The 14,976-nt window shown below is 52.8% G+C and overlaps 2 protein-coding genes across 2 annotated transcripts; both read right to left on the reverse strand.

The window, feature by feature from the left end:
• Nucleotides 1-2,910: 2,910 nt before the first annotated feature.
• On the reverse strand, nt 2,911-5,379 carry HOXA2 (homeobox A2). Its single transcript, XM_081101659.1, has 2 exons — nt 4,362-5,379; nt 2,911-3,728 (listed from the first exon to the last, which is right to left on the reverse strand). The coding sequence occupies exons 1-2, from the start codon at nt 4,747-4,749 to the stop codon at nt 2,989-2,991; spliced, it is 1,128 nt and encodes a 375-aa protein (XP_080957785.1). The 5' UTR covers nt 4,750-5,379; the 3' UTR covers nt 2,911-2,988.
• Nucleotides 5,380-10,247: 4,868 nt separating this feature from the next.
• HOXA3 (homeobox A3) lies at nt 10,248-12,946 on the reverse strand (the record flags this gene model as incomplete). The annotated part of the gene is made up of 2 exons (XM_081102752.1): nt 10,248-11,053; nt 12,421-12,946. 2 exons carry the CDS (start codon nt 12,944-12,946, stop codon nt 10,248-10,250), a joined length of 1,332 nt encoding a protein of 443 aa, XP_080958878.1.
• Between the last annotated feature and the right edge of the window lie 2,030 nt (nt 12,947-14,976).

Genomic DNA, 14,976 nt, shown 5'->3' on the forward strand with positions numbered 1-14,976 from the left:
CTCCCCGGCTAGAAGAAGGAAGTTTTGCTTAAGGCAGGCCCATTTCAAAGGTGTTAGTGAACCTTTCGGGTTTCTGCCTTCTGTTCTCCACATACAGAGGTTTCCCCAAAACCTGTCCCCCCAGAAGGGAACACTTGCGGACATTTGATTATGGACTCCCTTCAGTAGCAAAGAAACATTTCCCCTAAACATTTCCTTTGGGAAAGGTATTTTCATGTGGCCTTTGACCCATCCCCAATCGCAGTTAAGAGGGCGCTCAGGCAGGCGAAGTCACTCCTGCCCCATTTCAGCGCCAGGGGAAAGTCATCCTGGAGGAGGGACTAGGCAAGGCGGCCCTCCTGGAGGAGGCTTCCTTGGTAGCGCCAAGGCCTGCAGCGCTGGGGAGGGAAGGGGCTCCGGTGGGGGAGGAGGCGGGACTGAGGGGGGTTGTGCTGGCTTTGCGCGGGCGATCTGCTCTCCCAGCCGAAGCTCCAAGCTCGTGGGTACCTTCTGCCCCTTGGCCTCCTCTCTGCGCCTTTCCTGGGCTTCAAGGCCCCGGGTTGACGCGACCCCCTGGGCCGCAGGGCTTGTGCCACAAAGCCATCCCGGGACACCACCGGTCTCCTCCTTCTGCGAGCTCTCTGCTCCACGCCCCTCTCTCCCTCCCTGCGCGGCACTTCTCAGGGCCAGCAGGGGTGGGTGCATGTCTTGGCACCGCAGGCTGGCACTGGCACACGGGCAGGCACGCGAGCGGGCGGCCCACCCGCCTCCGCGCACAGCCCCGCGCAGGCCCGGCTCCCGCAGCCCAGCCGGCTCCGCCCGGGCTGCCGCCCGGCGCGCTCCTCTCCCCGGAGCCGCTCACAAAGACGGCCTCCCTGGCCCCGAGCCCGCAGGCTTCCGTAGCTCCGGCCCTTCCCCACCCCCACAAAGTCCTGGGGCGCCTTCCGCCGCCGGCGAGACCCTCAGTCCTCCCGGCAAGTAGCCGGCGCCCCCGGACTCGGACTCGGACTCGGACTCGAGCGCAGGTCCCTGTGAACGCCCGGGGGGAGAGGGTGCCAGGCGAGTTTGGTCGCTATTTAAAGGACCGCCGGCCAGCGGCTCCAAGCGCCTCTTTCGGGCTCTTCCACCCGGAAGGGAAGGAGCGAGGAGCAGGCCAAACGCCGCCCGCCGAGGCCGCGAGCTGCGCACGGCACCCGCGGCTCAGCCAAGCCGTTGTTTTAAACGAGCAATAAAAATGAATTATGACTAAACGCCTTCTAACTTAATGCTTTCGGACGGGGATCCCCGGCAAATACGTAAGAGGATTTTTATTTGTGCATGTGTTCCTGCAATTGATCTCTTTGATGACATTCTCATTCATAGAAAGCGTTTGATTTATGAGCGTAGGACGAATCGCAACCAGCAGAGAGGCTCAGCCCTGGCCGCTGCCGGGCAGCCCCGCGCCGCGCCGCGCGGACGGCAGGAAACCGGCCGGGGTCCTCGCCAGCCGCCGCCGCCACCGGGATTTAGGAGGCCACAGGGTGGGGGAAGGTAGGGAGCAAACCCCTGGAGAAGGATCCCGATTTCATCATAACTTACAAGCCTGCGCTCTTAGGAGCCGGGCTCTTAAAGCAACCCGCCCCCACACATGTTGCTCTGCGTTTTCTCACGGTGAGGAGCCGCCGGCACCGAGCTCGGGAAGAGAAGCACAGACGTGGGGAGACATGAGCCAGGGGGGCAACAAAACCACCCGGGAACATACCCCCGTTCACATTTTATTGATATTTCATTGAAAGTGCTTGTACGCTTTCTCTCTCTAGGTTACTTAATTGATAACCTAGGGTGCAGAAACGCTTGGTTTTCCATCTCAACTGGCTAACCTGACTTCAAAGCTTTAATGCCCCATTATTTGCCATATAAACAGATTTAAGAATGAAATATTGATTTTTCTGGCCCTGAAAAAGTAATAAAAAGAATCCTCGAATGACTGAACCGGAGGGCTGGAAAGAAGCCTTTCTGAGGTGTATTTTCCAGCCAGTGACCATCATTGTTTTTATGTTGTTGTTTTTTTCTCCCCCCTCTGTCTTTTAGGACTGTTTGCTGGACCCATCCACAGCTGGGAGACTAATCAGCCATACTGAAAATGTTCGACATGGGTGGGGGAGGGGGGAATGTAGCTGTTTGAAACAAACGTGTATAAATAAATGAATTGTTGACCTGGAGATTGGTAGCTTGTTCAAGAAAGTCCATGTCCCTGGAGTTGGGGGTTTCTGTAGGCACTTTATTGCTCCACTTTCTAAAGCTTGGGCTGGGCCCAACTCTGAGGCTTCCTCATCCTGTTTCTCTGACCAAGTTACATCTATGGCTTGAACCTCTACAATGAAAAAACAAATCCATTCCCCTGAAAGAAAGAAAGAAAGAAAGAAAGAAAGAAAGAAAGAAAGAAAGAAAGAAAGACTTCTCAGATGCCCTAACCATTTTCTGGATTTCTTTTCTGATGCCGTCTATTGAAAATTTTGAACATGCCCCCTTAATAAATATATTAAAATTGAAAAAGAAGATGAATTGTGACCAGAATTTTATTTACCAAGTTAGACTAAAAGGAGAAAAAGAAACCATTAGGAGCTTTGAGAAAGGAGGGGGAGAAAAAAAATAAGAAAGCTGCTTATAGCAAAGGAGAATTTATTCTACCAAAAATACGCATGACAATGCATCCTAATGTAATACAAAAATAAAAAGAAAGTGAAGATACAGTTGTATGGTCACTTTCTTGCAGGCCTCATATATTGCTTTCAGTAAATCACAGAGGGGGGTGTTGGATTAGATTTAAAACAACTAAAACTCCAAAGTAACCTGTAAAAGACGCCTCTGAGACTGGGTCGGGGGACTCGCTAAACAGAAAATCTCCAACATTTAGAGGAGGAAGAGGGTAAAAAATAAAATAAAAATCAACTCTCAGAATAAAAGAAGGCCAAACCACCTGGTCAAAGGGGTTTTTGTTTTGTGATGCTTTGTTTTGCTTTAATGTTTTTAGTAATTCAGATGCTGCAAGTCAATTGTGGTGAGTGTGTCTGTGAAAAAGTCAAAGCTGTCAGCTGAAATATCTACAGGGCTGTCGAGGGAGCCCGGCAAGCTGGGCGAGACTGCATCTGAAAGCTGCAGGCAGGAATCTGTGGAGAAAACGCTGAAGTCCTGCAAAGAGGGGACCTCGAGGGCCTCGGGACTGTCATTGTTTAGGCCCGAGCCACAGTTCTGGCCCATTGTTGACAAGCAGTTGGGAACAGTGGGTGACTGGTGCTGAAAATGTTTCAGATTTTTCTCATTGCTGGTTAAAGGCGAAACGGGGAAACTCGGGGAGTCGCCATTGTGTCCGTTGGGAGCCTGCTGCTGGGAGAGGGCGTTCTGCTGGAAAGTGTAGCCTTCCCTCTCCAGAAGGGCCCCCGAGACGCCGAGGGCTTGCTCGAAGAGCGACTTCTCCTCCTCGTCCTCCTCCACCTTCTCCGAGTCCTCCAGGCTTTTGAATTTCCCCTCGCTGTGCTGGTTCTCCTTGCACTGGGTCTGCCTCTTGTGCTTCATCCTGCGGTTCTGAAACCACACTTTCACTTGTCTCTCAGTCAGATCCAGCAGCGCCGCGATTTCCACCCTCCGGGGTCTGCAGAGGTACTTGTTGAAATGAAATTCTTTCTCCAGTTCCAAAAGCTGCGTGTTGGTGTACGCCGTCCTCAGGCGCCGGGAGCCCCCTCCGCTGCCATCGGCCACTTCCAGGGACTCTGCGGAAAGGGAAACCAACGAGAGACACGCGCACAGTTGGAGGCGGAGGGGTCCGAGTGGGGTTAGTCCACTGGAGAATAAATATAGCAGAAAAGATCAACGGCAACAAAATGGCCGCCCCTGGATGCAGCAGAGCTATTGTGCTGCCTTTCCTGGGAGCCCAGCCCGGGGACACCCCATCTCTCCCACCTCCGCCCGATTCCTGCCTGCAGCTCCCCCCAACCTCTCCATCCGGGAGCAAACTTTATATTAGCCACACCACAATTTATAATTAATGCATCAGCTGCTTAGCTGAGCAAGAGCGATCTATCACTCTTCATTACTGTCAAAAAGCCAAACTCTAGGACAACTAGACAAGAGGAGGTCAGTTCCAACTCAAATAAATCATCCCACATTTACACAAGTTAGGGAAAGTTCCTCCCCCCTTCTTAAAAATATATATGTCTCCTTGCGGAGCGCAGGATGCCTCTTCTCTCCATCAAACCCACTCCTGAGCCCACAGAGGAAGGGAAGGCAGCCAAGCATCTCCTCCTTCTCTCCCAGCCCACGTTCCCCTCCCCCCAGAACCGCTCCCCGGGCAGCCCCGGCGGGGAGCGGGGTCCCGGGACTGGGGGCCAGGTCTGTGCACTGACCTTTGTGGCCGAGGCAGGCAGGGCCGGCGGCGGCGGCGGCGGCGGTGGCCGAGGCGGGCGGCAGCGCGGTTTTCTTGGCCGCCTTCTTCTCCTTCATCCAGGGGTACTCGGGCGGCTGCAGGGCGCCGGCGGGCCCTGGGCTGCCGCGGCTGCCCGCGGGGCTCGGCTTGGGGCGGCCGCCGGCGCCGTGGCGAGGGTGACTGCCCGAGTTCAGGCTGGGAATGGTCTGCTCAAAAGGAGGAGGAATCAGTGTCGAGTGTGAAAGCGTCGAGGTCTTGATTGATGAACTTTGAAATGTATCAGCGACAGGGGGAAAAGATGTCAGGCACTCAGCGAGCGACGGCTGGCTATTGATAAAACCAATCTCTCGCTCAAATTCGTAATTCATGGCCTTCTGCTTGGAGCCCCCTCGGAGAAAAAGTTCCCTCTTCTGGAGGGGCTTTGGGGGGGCGAGGCCCGGGAAAAAGGCGAGTGCGGAGGGGAAAAAAAATCTATCATAGAAGATCGCTGCTGGGGTGTTTTTTTTCTAATTCACTGATTACAGCCGTATGGGGACCGCGCTACTATTAAACTATTGAATTCATGGAGACAAGGTTGAAATTGGACCGAATTGGCTGTCACATGATTGCTTCTGCCCAATGACAATTTGGGCTTTAATCAAAAGAAGCCACTGTCTGTTTGATTGATCCAAAAAAGTCGGGAAGGAACGCCTCATTGGGGGCCAGCGAGGCTTTATTTACACTTTTTTCTGGGCAAAAATACATATATGTGGGTGTGGGTGGGGATGCCCGGGAGTGCGTGGGGGCGAGGGTGCCTGCCTGCCTTCCCAGGCGCAGCGACCTGGTGTGTGCGCCTGGCGCTGCGTGTGAGTGTGCGAGTGTGGAGTGTGAGCCGGCTGCTGGCCCGCCGGCGGCCGCCCTCCGCCTCCCCCGCACACTCCGCGCATTGTTTGGGACTGTCGGGAAGACGCCTCGCACCTCACAAATCATTTAAGCGCCTCAGTTTGACGCCTGCAGTCATTAACAAAGTAATCCATTAATCTTCAAAGTTTTGACACCCGAGGGCCCCCATCCCAGCCACATAAGTTCTGCTAAGGCAGGAGGAAGGAGCAGAGGGAGAGGAGATGAGAGAGAGAGAGAGAGAGAGAGAGAGAGAGAGAGAGAGAGATCCATTTTGGGGTCCCCCCTCTTTTATTTCCCTTTTACTCCTCCGCCTTTTCCCAAACCGTTTCCTGGATCTCAGAACTGATCTCCTCTCTGCCCTAGTCTTCCTTCCTCTTTCCTTCTTTTCCTCTCCCCCCCCCCTCCTCTCCTCTCCCCCTCCCTGTCTCTCCTCTGTCCACTTCTCCTCTCCCCCCACCCTCGCAGGCCCTCGCCCCCCTCCAAAAGCCCAGCTCGGAGTCCCGCGCCCCCAGACCCGACCCGGCCCATTGTTAGCTGGCTTTTCCGCGGCAGCTTTGCGTCTGGCTCCAGGGGAAGCGGAAAACGCGAGGCTGCTCTCCGAGCTTCCTGCGCCATCAACTTTTCAGGAGTGGCTCGAGAGATAGATGCATGTGCCAAGCGAGACAACAACCCCAGGTCCATGTGTTCAAATCCCTGTAGCCAGGGCGGCGGCCAGCCAAGGAAATGCTGCCCCGAGCAGCGCAGAGCAGCGCAGAGCAGCGCAGTGGTGTGCGGCTCCTGGCATTCTGGGTTTCATACCCATAGGGCTCGGGCGCGGTGAGTATTTCCAGGAAGTCTGTGGGAAGTTAGCAGCAGCGAGGGAGAAGGTGATTGTTCCTTTTCTTTCTTTCTTTCTTTCTTTCTTTCTTTCTTTCTTTCTTTCTTTCTTTCTTTCTTTCTTTCTTTCTTTCTTTCTTTCCTTTCTTTTCCTTCCCTTCTTCTCCTTGGCGCTCTGATTGGGAGCTTGTTGGTTCAGAAGCAGTGAGTGCTCTAGCAGCCCGAATTGTCTCCCACTCCTTGGCCACCAGGGATGTTTGCACTCGGGCTCTGTTGTGGGAAACAGCACCGCAGGTGAGACAGGGCGACCCAAGGAAGAATTATACAGGTTCTCTTTCTCTGTTCATTCTCTCTCTCTCTCTCTCTTCACCCCCCCCCACCCCACCCCCCCCCGAATTTGGAGATGTGAGACTGAGCGTATCTTGGACTGTGCTGGAGGGTTCAAAAGACAACACCCTTAGGTACCAAACAATAACTTTTTAGAAATCCACCAAGCCAGAAAGAAGGGAGGAGGCTGAGGGAAACTGGAGGGTATCTCTTTTCCCCCAAACCCTGAGGAGGAGGATTCGCCTTCGCTTCCTTTGAAATGGACCCAGTGATCAGGCTCCCCCAGGCCAGCAGGCACCAGTGGCAGGAAAATAAATCATTCTGATGGCTGGGGAGAGAGAGGTTGGCGGGAGAGAAAACCCAATGTAGAAAACAAGCAGGGCCGAGCGAGGCGCAGGGAGAGGATTCCATCTCTGAGGCCGGCATCAAAGGGGGTTTGGGTTGGAAATTGATATAAAGTGCCCTCCATCGTTGACTAGCCCAGAGCATTGCCTTACAGATAGAGATGCTATGTTGGAAAATGTGAGGTTTTTCAGTTTTCTTGCTTTTATTCCAAACAAAGCTCTGAAGGAAGTCTGGGTGCGATCAATCTTGCTCACCAAAAGCCTTGACAGCTTCTGGCCCTTAAGAACACATTTCAGCTTCGAGCTCTTTCCAAGATCAAATGTGGCCCAGCAAAGAGGAGAGCAGGAAACGCAAGTAAACAAGGAAAACTAGTCTTTTAAAAGATATTTTTTGGCAGCGGAAGGAGTTATAAGGCTGCTTTTAGGAAAGTGCTTTTCGGACTCTGGGGTGGCAGCTTTTGGCATTTGCTTTTACCAGAAAATATTGAGGACTTAAGGGGAGGGGGAGCTCCAAGAGGGAGCGTAGCTGCTCCCACATCACCGAGGCTTTGTCAGGGGCTGCGTGGGTGAGAGGTTTCTGCTGCCTCAGCGGCCTTAATTCAAATACCATCTGGAAGAAAACCCTTTTCTCTGGCCATTCAACACAAGAATCTTCTCCGAATCTATTACTTTAACTCAGGAGATATTTTAATAAGGATTTCTTTTTAATATCTAGGAAGCTAAGGGTGAGATCGATATTTTTTCTTTGAAAGCCACAATGAATGTCTCTGGCAAGATGTGGAAAATCATATTGGAGACTCATTTAAAAATCTCTGCCCTGGAGGAAGGAGGAAGCCTCCAAACCAGTCCTCCCTCAGCTAAAGAGTAGATTTTAGAAATGGGTTCCAATGGTGGTATCTCAGAACACTATTCCTCTCTGAGGATCTCTCTCTCTCTCTCTCTCTCTCTCTCTCTCTCTCTCATTCTTTCTCTCTCTCTCTCTTCCTCTCCTTCTCCCTCCCCATCTCCTCTCCACACTGTTCCTTATTTTCCCAGGTAATTTTAATTGTATGCACTTCTCTTAAATTATTACTTAAAAGAGGACTCTTGCAGCTGTTCATCCTGCTTAGCTTAGATATGAACAACCAGAAGGGCGGCAGCTCCAGTCCTCACAAAGACTGCTTTTCCAGCCTCCATGTTTCTGAGATTTGCCATATTTCAGCACGGAGGTCGGAGGTCGGTGTGAGGTGGGTGCTGATCCACTTCTTCCATAAACTCCTTAGAAAGCACTCAGGACAGATGTGGGGAAAGCACCTCTGGCTGTGACAGAAACACCCAGATCTTTACAGCTGCCCAGGTTTGCATCTTCCGAACCCTTTTCTTTTTCTTAAAAAACCGTGAGGCGGTTTCCTAAAAGCAGCTCCTGCAGGCCCAGCCATGGCTCCAGTGCCTGTTTCTACAGACCATCTGAGTGAGCTTCTGAGGGGGAGACAGAGGCCAGAAGATGGATATTTTGGATGCAAACAAAATGGCGACACCTCCCACCTCTGCCTCAGAAACATAGAATCCAAGGAGAAGGGGGATTTATTTCTCACAGCAGATGCTCCTGATCGCCAGACGCAGGTGGTTCCTGGCTTCCAGCTTGGAGGTGGGATGCTGATGGGCATGCAGTTCTGAGGTTTGCACTCTCTGAATTTGGTTCCTTCTCTGAGCAATTCTTTACTCTGAAGATGAAAACGCTTCCCTTTCCTGCGCTTGTCTCTGCCTTTCCAGCCAGCCAGTAGGCAGCCCAGGAATAGAAATGTAATGCTTAGCTCCTGTAGCATCAAATGAAAGAAGTTCTTTTTAAAATGCATTTTTATTAGAAAGATATTAATCTCCTTTTTCTCTCCCCCCTCCCCCTGAGGCCAGAAAAAAAAAGCGAGGAGGGAAGAAGGAGAGGAAATAAATCCAGGGAATGCCAAATCCTTCATTCCGAGAGGAAGCCGATGCTGGGGCTGCAGGATCCAGGGAAGGGCCCAGCCCTTCTGGTGATGGAGACTGGGTGAGCCCCTCAGTCTCTTCCGAGCCGCCTCGCTCCCCATGGCCATTTTAGAAGCGCTTCTTTTCTCCCTCCGCCGGATAAAGGACCGCGAAGCATCCGCGGAGAGTCCGGTTGCTCCCCGAAAGTGCTCGACACCCTCTGCGGCTGGCGATTTCCCAGGTTAAGGCGTTAGCTGGTCCGCTCTGGCCGGAGGATGGTCGGGGACAGGAAGGCAGCCCGCCTGGTCCCTGGCGGGGCTGCCCGACACCTGTGCGCCCCCCGCCGCGCCGGGTCGGCTGCCTTTGTTTCTCCCGCACTCGGCTCTCCGCAGCCCCCGCGCCCGCCCGGGCTCCGCGGCAGCTGGGAACCAGGCAGCGCAGCGGGCTGGCCCCCGGCGTCGCCGGCGTCTCCGCGGCTGCAGCCGCCCGAGCGTTCGCCGGGCTCCCGGGCCAGGCCCCGCCAGGCCCCCGCCGAGCTGCAGGGAGGCCTCGGCCTGCCCGGCCGTCGCCTCCGCCTCGGTTCCACGAGGAACCCCATCTTCGGCCAAAGAACCCCTTCCGAACGCGGATATTATTCAGAATAAAAACTTTTATTTATTTTTTTTGTTTTGTTTCTCAGAGTGTGAGCAGCAAGGAATGTAGAACTCTCCAAACAAATCTAGCATTTTTCGCGTTTACAGATTGTTCTCTTCAGTTTCGCCGGATGTTACAAACTTAAATCACTGTTTTCGAAAGCTGGATCCTCTCTGGTATTATTGCATCATTACCGTTTTTTTTTATAAAGAAATTACATTTCCCTTTCAAATAAAAAATTTCCTATGTACGCCAATACACCATTGAACAAAAGGCCCAAGAAACCTTCTGAACAACCAGGGTACAGAATTTCTTTAATATAAATACGAACGGATGGGGATAAATAATATTTAAAACTTAGATTATTCAATGCTTGCAAAAAAAATATAAATAAATCTGACTGTTCACCAGCATACACACACGGAAAGACGTACACTTAGTCATCCTCACACAGGGAGCCCCTGTTTCAAAGCGCCTTTGATTTTTTTTTCTCGCTCTTTACAAGAAGTGCAATAAAAAAACTAAAATTTAAAAAAAAAGTAATTGCTTCCCCTCGGGAGCCATAATGTACGAACAAATTCACATTGAAGAACTCGGCTAGAAAATTTGTTCATATACCCTGTTTCTGATCAAAGAGTAGAGAAGGTAAAGGGTGCGGGCCAGCGGCCGACCTGGGGCGGGAGGAGATAAATATCGCTACTGATACTGACAGCCATTCCAGCAACCAAGATTGCTACGTCACATAAACTATAAAAACGCGTTACCAAAGAAAACAAAACGGGGGGAGGGGATGGAAAGGGGTGGAAGAGAGAGAAAAGGGAGGTGCAGGGAGAGAACCTTAAGACAAAACAAAAAAAGCAAACGAAGAAGAAAGGTGTAGGGGGGGCGGGGGACTCTCCTGGCGCGCAGCCCCGAGTCCACCATCACAGGTGGGTGAGCTTGGGGGCTTCCTGAATTCTTCCCTGAGAAGGATGGTGGGCGGTAAGGTCCGTGTAGGTGGGGTGCGGCTCCCCTGGCCCAGGCCCATGATGGTGGCCGCTGCCCAGCGGCCCAGCACCCCCGTAGTCCATGGCAGCCGAAGCAGCGTGGGGGAGGTGAGTTAGGCCAAAGAGGGCCGGCCCAGAGTTGCTCATGGGCTCCACATAGCTGCCCCCCACGAAGACGGGGCTTCCCTGTAAGTGTGGGGTCCCATAGCTGCTGTTGCCCTGGAGGCCATGCCCGTGCGGGTCATAGTCGGGTGTGCCCCCTGCGCCTGCCCCTGCAGCTGGGTAGCGCTTCTGTGGGGGCGGCGGGGGCGCGCAGCTGGGCAGAGGTGCGGGGTAGGAGGCAGGGGGCAGCCCATAGGTGCCTTGGGGGGGCTTGGAGAAAGGCGGGGGCGACTGGGGCTCGTAGGGGACACTGTTGACCAGCGAATGCATAGAGTTCAGATAGCCGCCAGCGCCTGGAGGCACTGGGCTGCGACTTGGGGACTGGCCCCCTGATGACGTCAGCATGCCCTTGCCCTTCTGATCCTTCTTGTACTTCATGCGGCGATTCTGGAACCAGATCTTGATCTGGCGCTCGGTGAGATTCAGCAGGTTGGCCATCTCCACGCGGCGTGGCCGGCACAGGTAGCGGTTGAAGTGGAACTCCTTCTCCAGCTCCACCAGCTGCGCGCTGGTGTAGGCCGTGCGCGCCCGCTTGGAGGACGCCTGCCCAGGCGGACTCTTGTCGCCTGCGCAGCTCTCCCCTGCCGGGACAGAAGAGAGGAAGAGTGGTGTCAGGGGCTGTTCCCCAACCAGACCCCTCCTTGCTACGAACCCCAAAGTGCCCTCTATTTGTCAGGGCCCAGAAAGGGTGAGGAGGAAGTGCATGCTTCCTCCATCCTAGTGGGAAACAGTGCTGGTAGGTAGCCCCTCATTCAGTCAAATTGCAAATCATAGGCGTCTCCAAGGGGGTCAAGGACAGAAAAGCAGAACCCCCAGTTTGCCTTCCTGGTCTGTACTTCCTTCCTGAGCTATTCACTTTCCGACTCCTTTTTGGGCCTGCAGGCCTATGACTACAAGCTCCCTGTGGGCAGGTCTCACCACCTTCATTCCCTTCACACTCACTGGAATGTGGGCCACCTAATATACACTCAATAAACCCTTCCTCCAGTCACTGTCTGTCTGCGTGGACAGCTGCCTCAACTGGACACATAACTTCCCCAGTGGAGATGGTGGAGCAGGAGCCCCAATCCGGAGGACTTCTCTGCTCAAAGGAAGAGAACCCATCAACAGTATCCATTTCTGGTGGAGAGGCCCAGGCCCCTGATGCTGGGTCCTACTAATTAGGTTTCTCATGTCATCAAGCAGCCTGCCCCAGCTTTGCCTACTAATAGTGTCCTCCCTGGCCCCCATATCCGAGTGCAGGAAGGTCCCAGATTCTCAGACTAGAGCACTGGCAACTGGAGAAGGCAGGGGCAAAGGTAACTGGGATACTGGGAAGCCCTAAGGCCTAGGGCCTATCATCCCCTGGAGTCGGGTTCCAGGATGCCCATGTGGTTCCCATTAGGATGACAAGTCTGAATCCCCTCCCAGAGGAGATCCTGGCTGCCTTCATTGTGCTAAGTCTGAGGGGGGCCTTCCCAAAGGCAAGGCAGCCACTCCATCTACTGGAGCAAAAATTAAAAATAGGCTGATTATAAGCAAAGCATTGATTCTGAATTGGAGGGTGATTAGACCTGCTTTTACTCTGACACATTGCAGTGTGGGGTGGGTGTCACTATTGCACTAAAAATAAGGAATTGTACGAAAAAGAAAGTAGAGCTCATGTTTGCTCTGCACAAAGGTCCTAACTCCTAGAGTAGAAGAAGTGATTCCAAACTCACTAGGCCCAGTCGCTCTTGGGGGAGTCCAGAGAGACTTCCATTGGTCTCTCTGGGGGTTTCTGTACACATACATAGTCCTGTCACCTCCCTAGTTGCAAAGACTCTGGAAACCTGTGTAGGATAGAGTGGAGGAGCAGTGGGTCCTTGGAAATGTTCCAGCGCTCCAAGCCGTGCTGGCTGTGCCTGGAGCTGGCTTGGGAAACCTGGAGCCAGGCCAGAGGACCCTCCTCCAGAAGGCACCCCTTTACCTGAGCTGGAGCCGCTGGTTTTCTGCTTTGTGTTCTGCCGAGACTCCTTCATCCAGGGGAAGATCTGTTTGGCCACGGTGGGCGAGTTGAGTAGGGGGCTCTTGGCCGCACTGGCAGGGGTGGGGTTGCTGCTGGCATTCTGAGGTGGGGAGACTGAAGATGGGGCTGGGGGCGCGGCAGGAGCTGGCGCAGGGGGCTGCTGAGGTGGTTGAGGCTGCTGAGGGGCAGGGGGCGCAGCCTGGGGCGGTGGCGGGGCCAGGGGGGACTCGCCCAGGCCTGGGGGCTGGCTGGGCGGCCCGCTCAAGGTGTGCAGACATGCCTCACTCAGCTCGTGCGCCTTGGGGTGGCCCCCAGCGCTGGCGGGTGATTGGAGTGAACAGGCGGGTCGGTGGTACTCGCCCTCCGCGCCCAGAGCGGCGGACGCCGAGTATGGCTGCTGGCTGGCATTATAAGCGAACCCGTTGGCTGCCTGGTAGGGGTAGCCACCGTAGAGCGCGGAGCTGTCGTAGTAGGTCGCTTTTTGCATCGCGTTGTTTCACGATCTTGATCACACACTCTGACAGGGGCTTGACTCCCGTGAGGGCGCACATTGGCACGCCCCCGCGGTCACGTGACGCTCCGCCGCCAATGGCTGCCCCGCGCAGACCTGGGGGGGTGAGAATCGCGCGGTGAGGGCTCCGCGCAAATCCATCTTACTCTCAATAGCTAAGTGACATGAAAGCCATAAAAGAAAAAGTGGTCAGCAATATTTAGCTGCACGACTTGGCCCCGGGCGCAGAGAGTCGCGCTATAAAAAGCCGCTGGAATTTACTGGCGGCTACAAATATTTGCTTAACTTGCGTCTGGAGTTGGGGGGTTTTCCGGGGAGAGAGGAGGAGAGTGAGTGAGGGCTGGGAGCTGGAGTCCAAAAGAAGAAAGGCCTGATGGGTTAGAAAGGGACGGGGTTGGGATCCTTCTTTTCCAAGGAAGAAGAAATTCAGGGTGTCCCCTCCTCTGTGCTCCGGCACCTCCGCCAGCGAGCCCCAGGTCCCCCTCCCTCTGGAAATTTTGGAGAAGGGGCAAGGAGGCCAAGGGGAGTCACCAATTTTTTTTCTTTCTCCAATTCTCGCATTACCACTTGTATTTGCCAAAAGAGCCCTGACAGGGAGTGATGTCCCATCCACCCCCATTTTGGATGTTCCAGAACCAAAGAGAGGTATGCACAAAAAATGTTCAGGTAATTGCCCTACTCGACCCTACTGAATTTCAGAAGCTGAGATTGTTAGGCAGTTATTCTCCCTTGTGCAGGGATATGGCCCACCTCCAAAGGAGCCCCTGTGGCTGAGAAGGGGAGAGAGAAAACTTTAGATGGGATATCCTGTGTGAGGAGGGACCACCACCAACACCCACTCCAGCAAATCAAACTCAGATCCTGGACAGCTTTTTACTCCTCTCCTTTTCCTATTTCTCAGGCATGTCCCAGCAAGCCACTCCCACCTCTCCTCCGCCGCTGAAGAAGGTCCCCAGACCCTCCTGCCTTGGGTTTTCTGAGGTGCTGTTACTCAAGCAACTATCAAATTCTACCTGTTAAAACATGATGGATTAGAGAAAAAAACAACCCACCAGGAACCTGAAAAACCAGCGTTCATCTCCATGACCACGGCTTGAACTCTCCTTCCAACTTAACGATAATAGGTTCTGTCTTAGAAACTGCTATGTAATTTGATGTATGGGGGTCATTTGGCTCTGGACGAGGGATGGGAGCACAAGCCATAAAATCCTGCCAGAGTTCCCTGATCTTTGTGTGCTGCTGTTGTTGATATTTGTTACTTGGCCTATTTACCTGCTTCAGAAACACCAAGTGAAGGGCAACCCTGGAAATCTAAAAAGCAATGGAAAGCCCTCTCAAGCCTTTTTTTGTTTTGTGTTTTAGAAAGCAGTTTGCAGAAGTGAAATCTGTTCCCGCCCCCCCACCCCCAACATTTGCATGGTCAACCTCTGGTTCTGCTCAGAAAAGTTCCATGTGAGTTCACATATTCACAGTCACACTCTGACACACTCAGAATGTTAGCATCTGACCATTTAAAGAAAATTACAATGACAAATTCATGAAGAAAATGGTTTACACTTCACACCCCCAACTCTGTGTATTTGAGTCCTGAAGTTATTCAAGTTTTCCAGGAATAGCAGGCACTTTGTTAACCAAAAAAAAAAATAATGTAATAAGCATCTACTAGTGATGATTACACTGTAATTTTGTCTTCAATAACGAATTCCTTTGAATTTCATTATTAAACCAACAATCTGACCAACATCTGGAAAACAAGCACAATTAATTTTCCAGATCCTCAATTAAAAATTACAGCATCCCTTATCCAGAGCCATTGTGCATGATCTTGAGCCCTGGAGTATTGTTTCTCTTTTGGAGATAGAAAGCTACAGATACCAAAATCAAAAGTAAATAAATGATCAAATAAAATTTAAAACTGAATAGCCCTTTAACGTCTGTTTCCTGTTCTTTCACTGAAAACAGTTCCTATTACATTTGGCAGTGTTAATGTCTGCCATCATAAATTT

The sequence above is a fragment of the Myotis nattereri genome (assembly GCF_964212035.1).
Source record: "Myotis nattereri genome assembly, chromosome: 11".
NCBI lineage: Eukaryota > Metazoa > Chordata > Mammalia > Chiroptera > Vespertilionidae > Myotis > Myotis nattereri.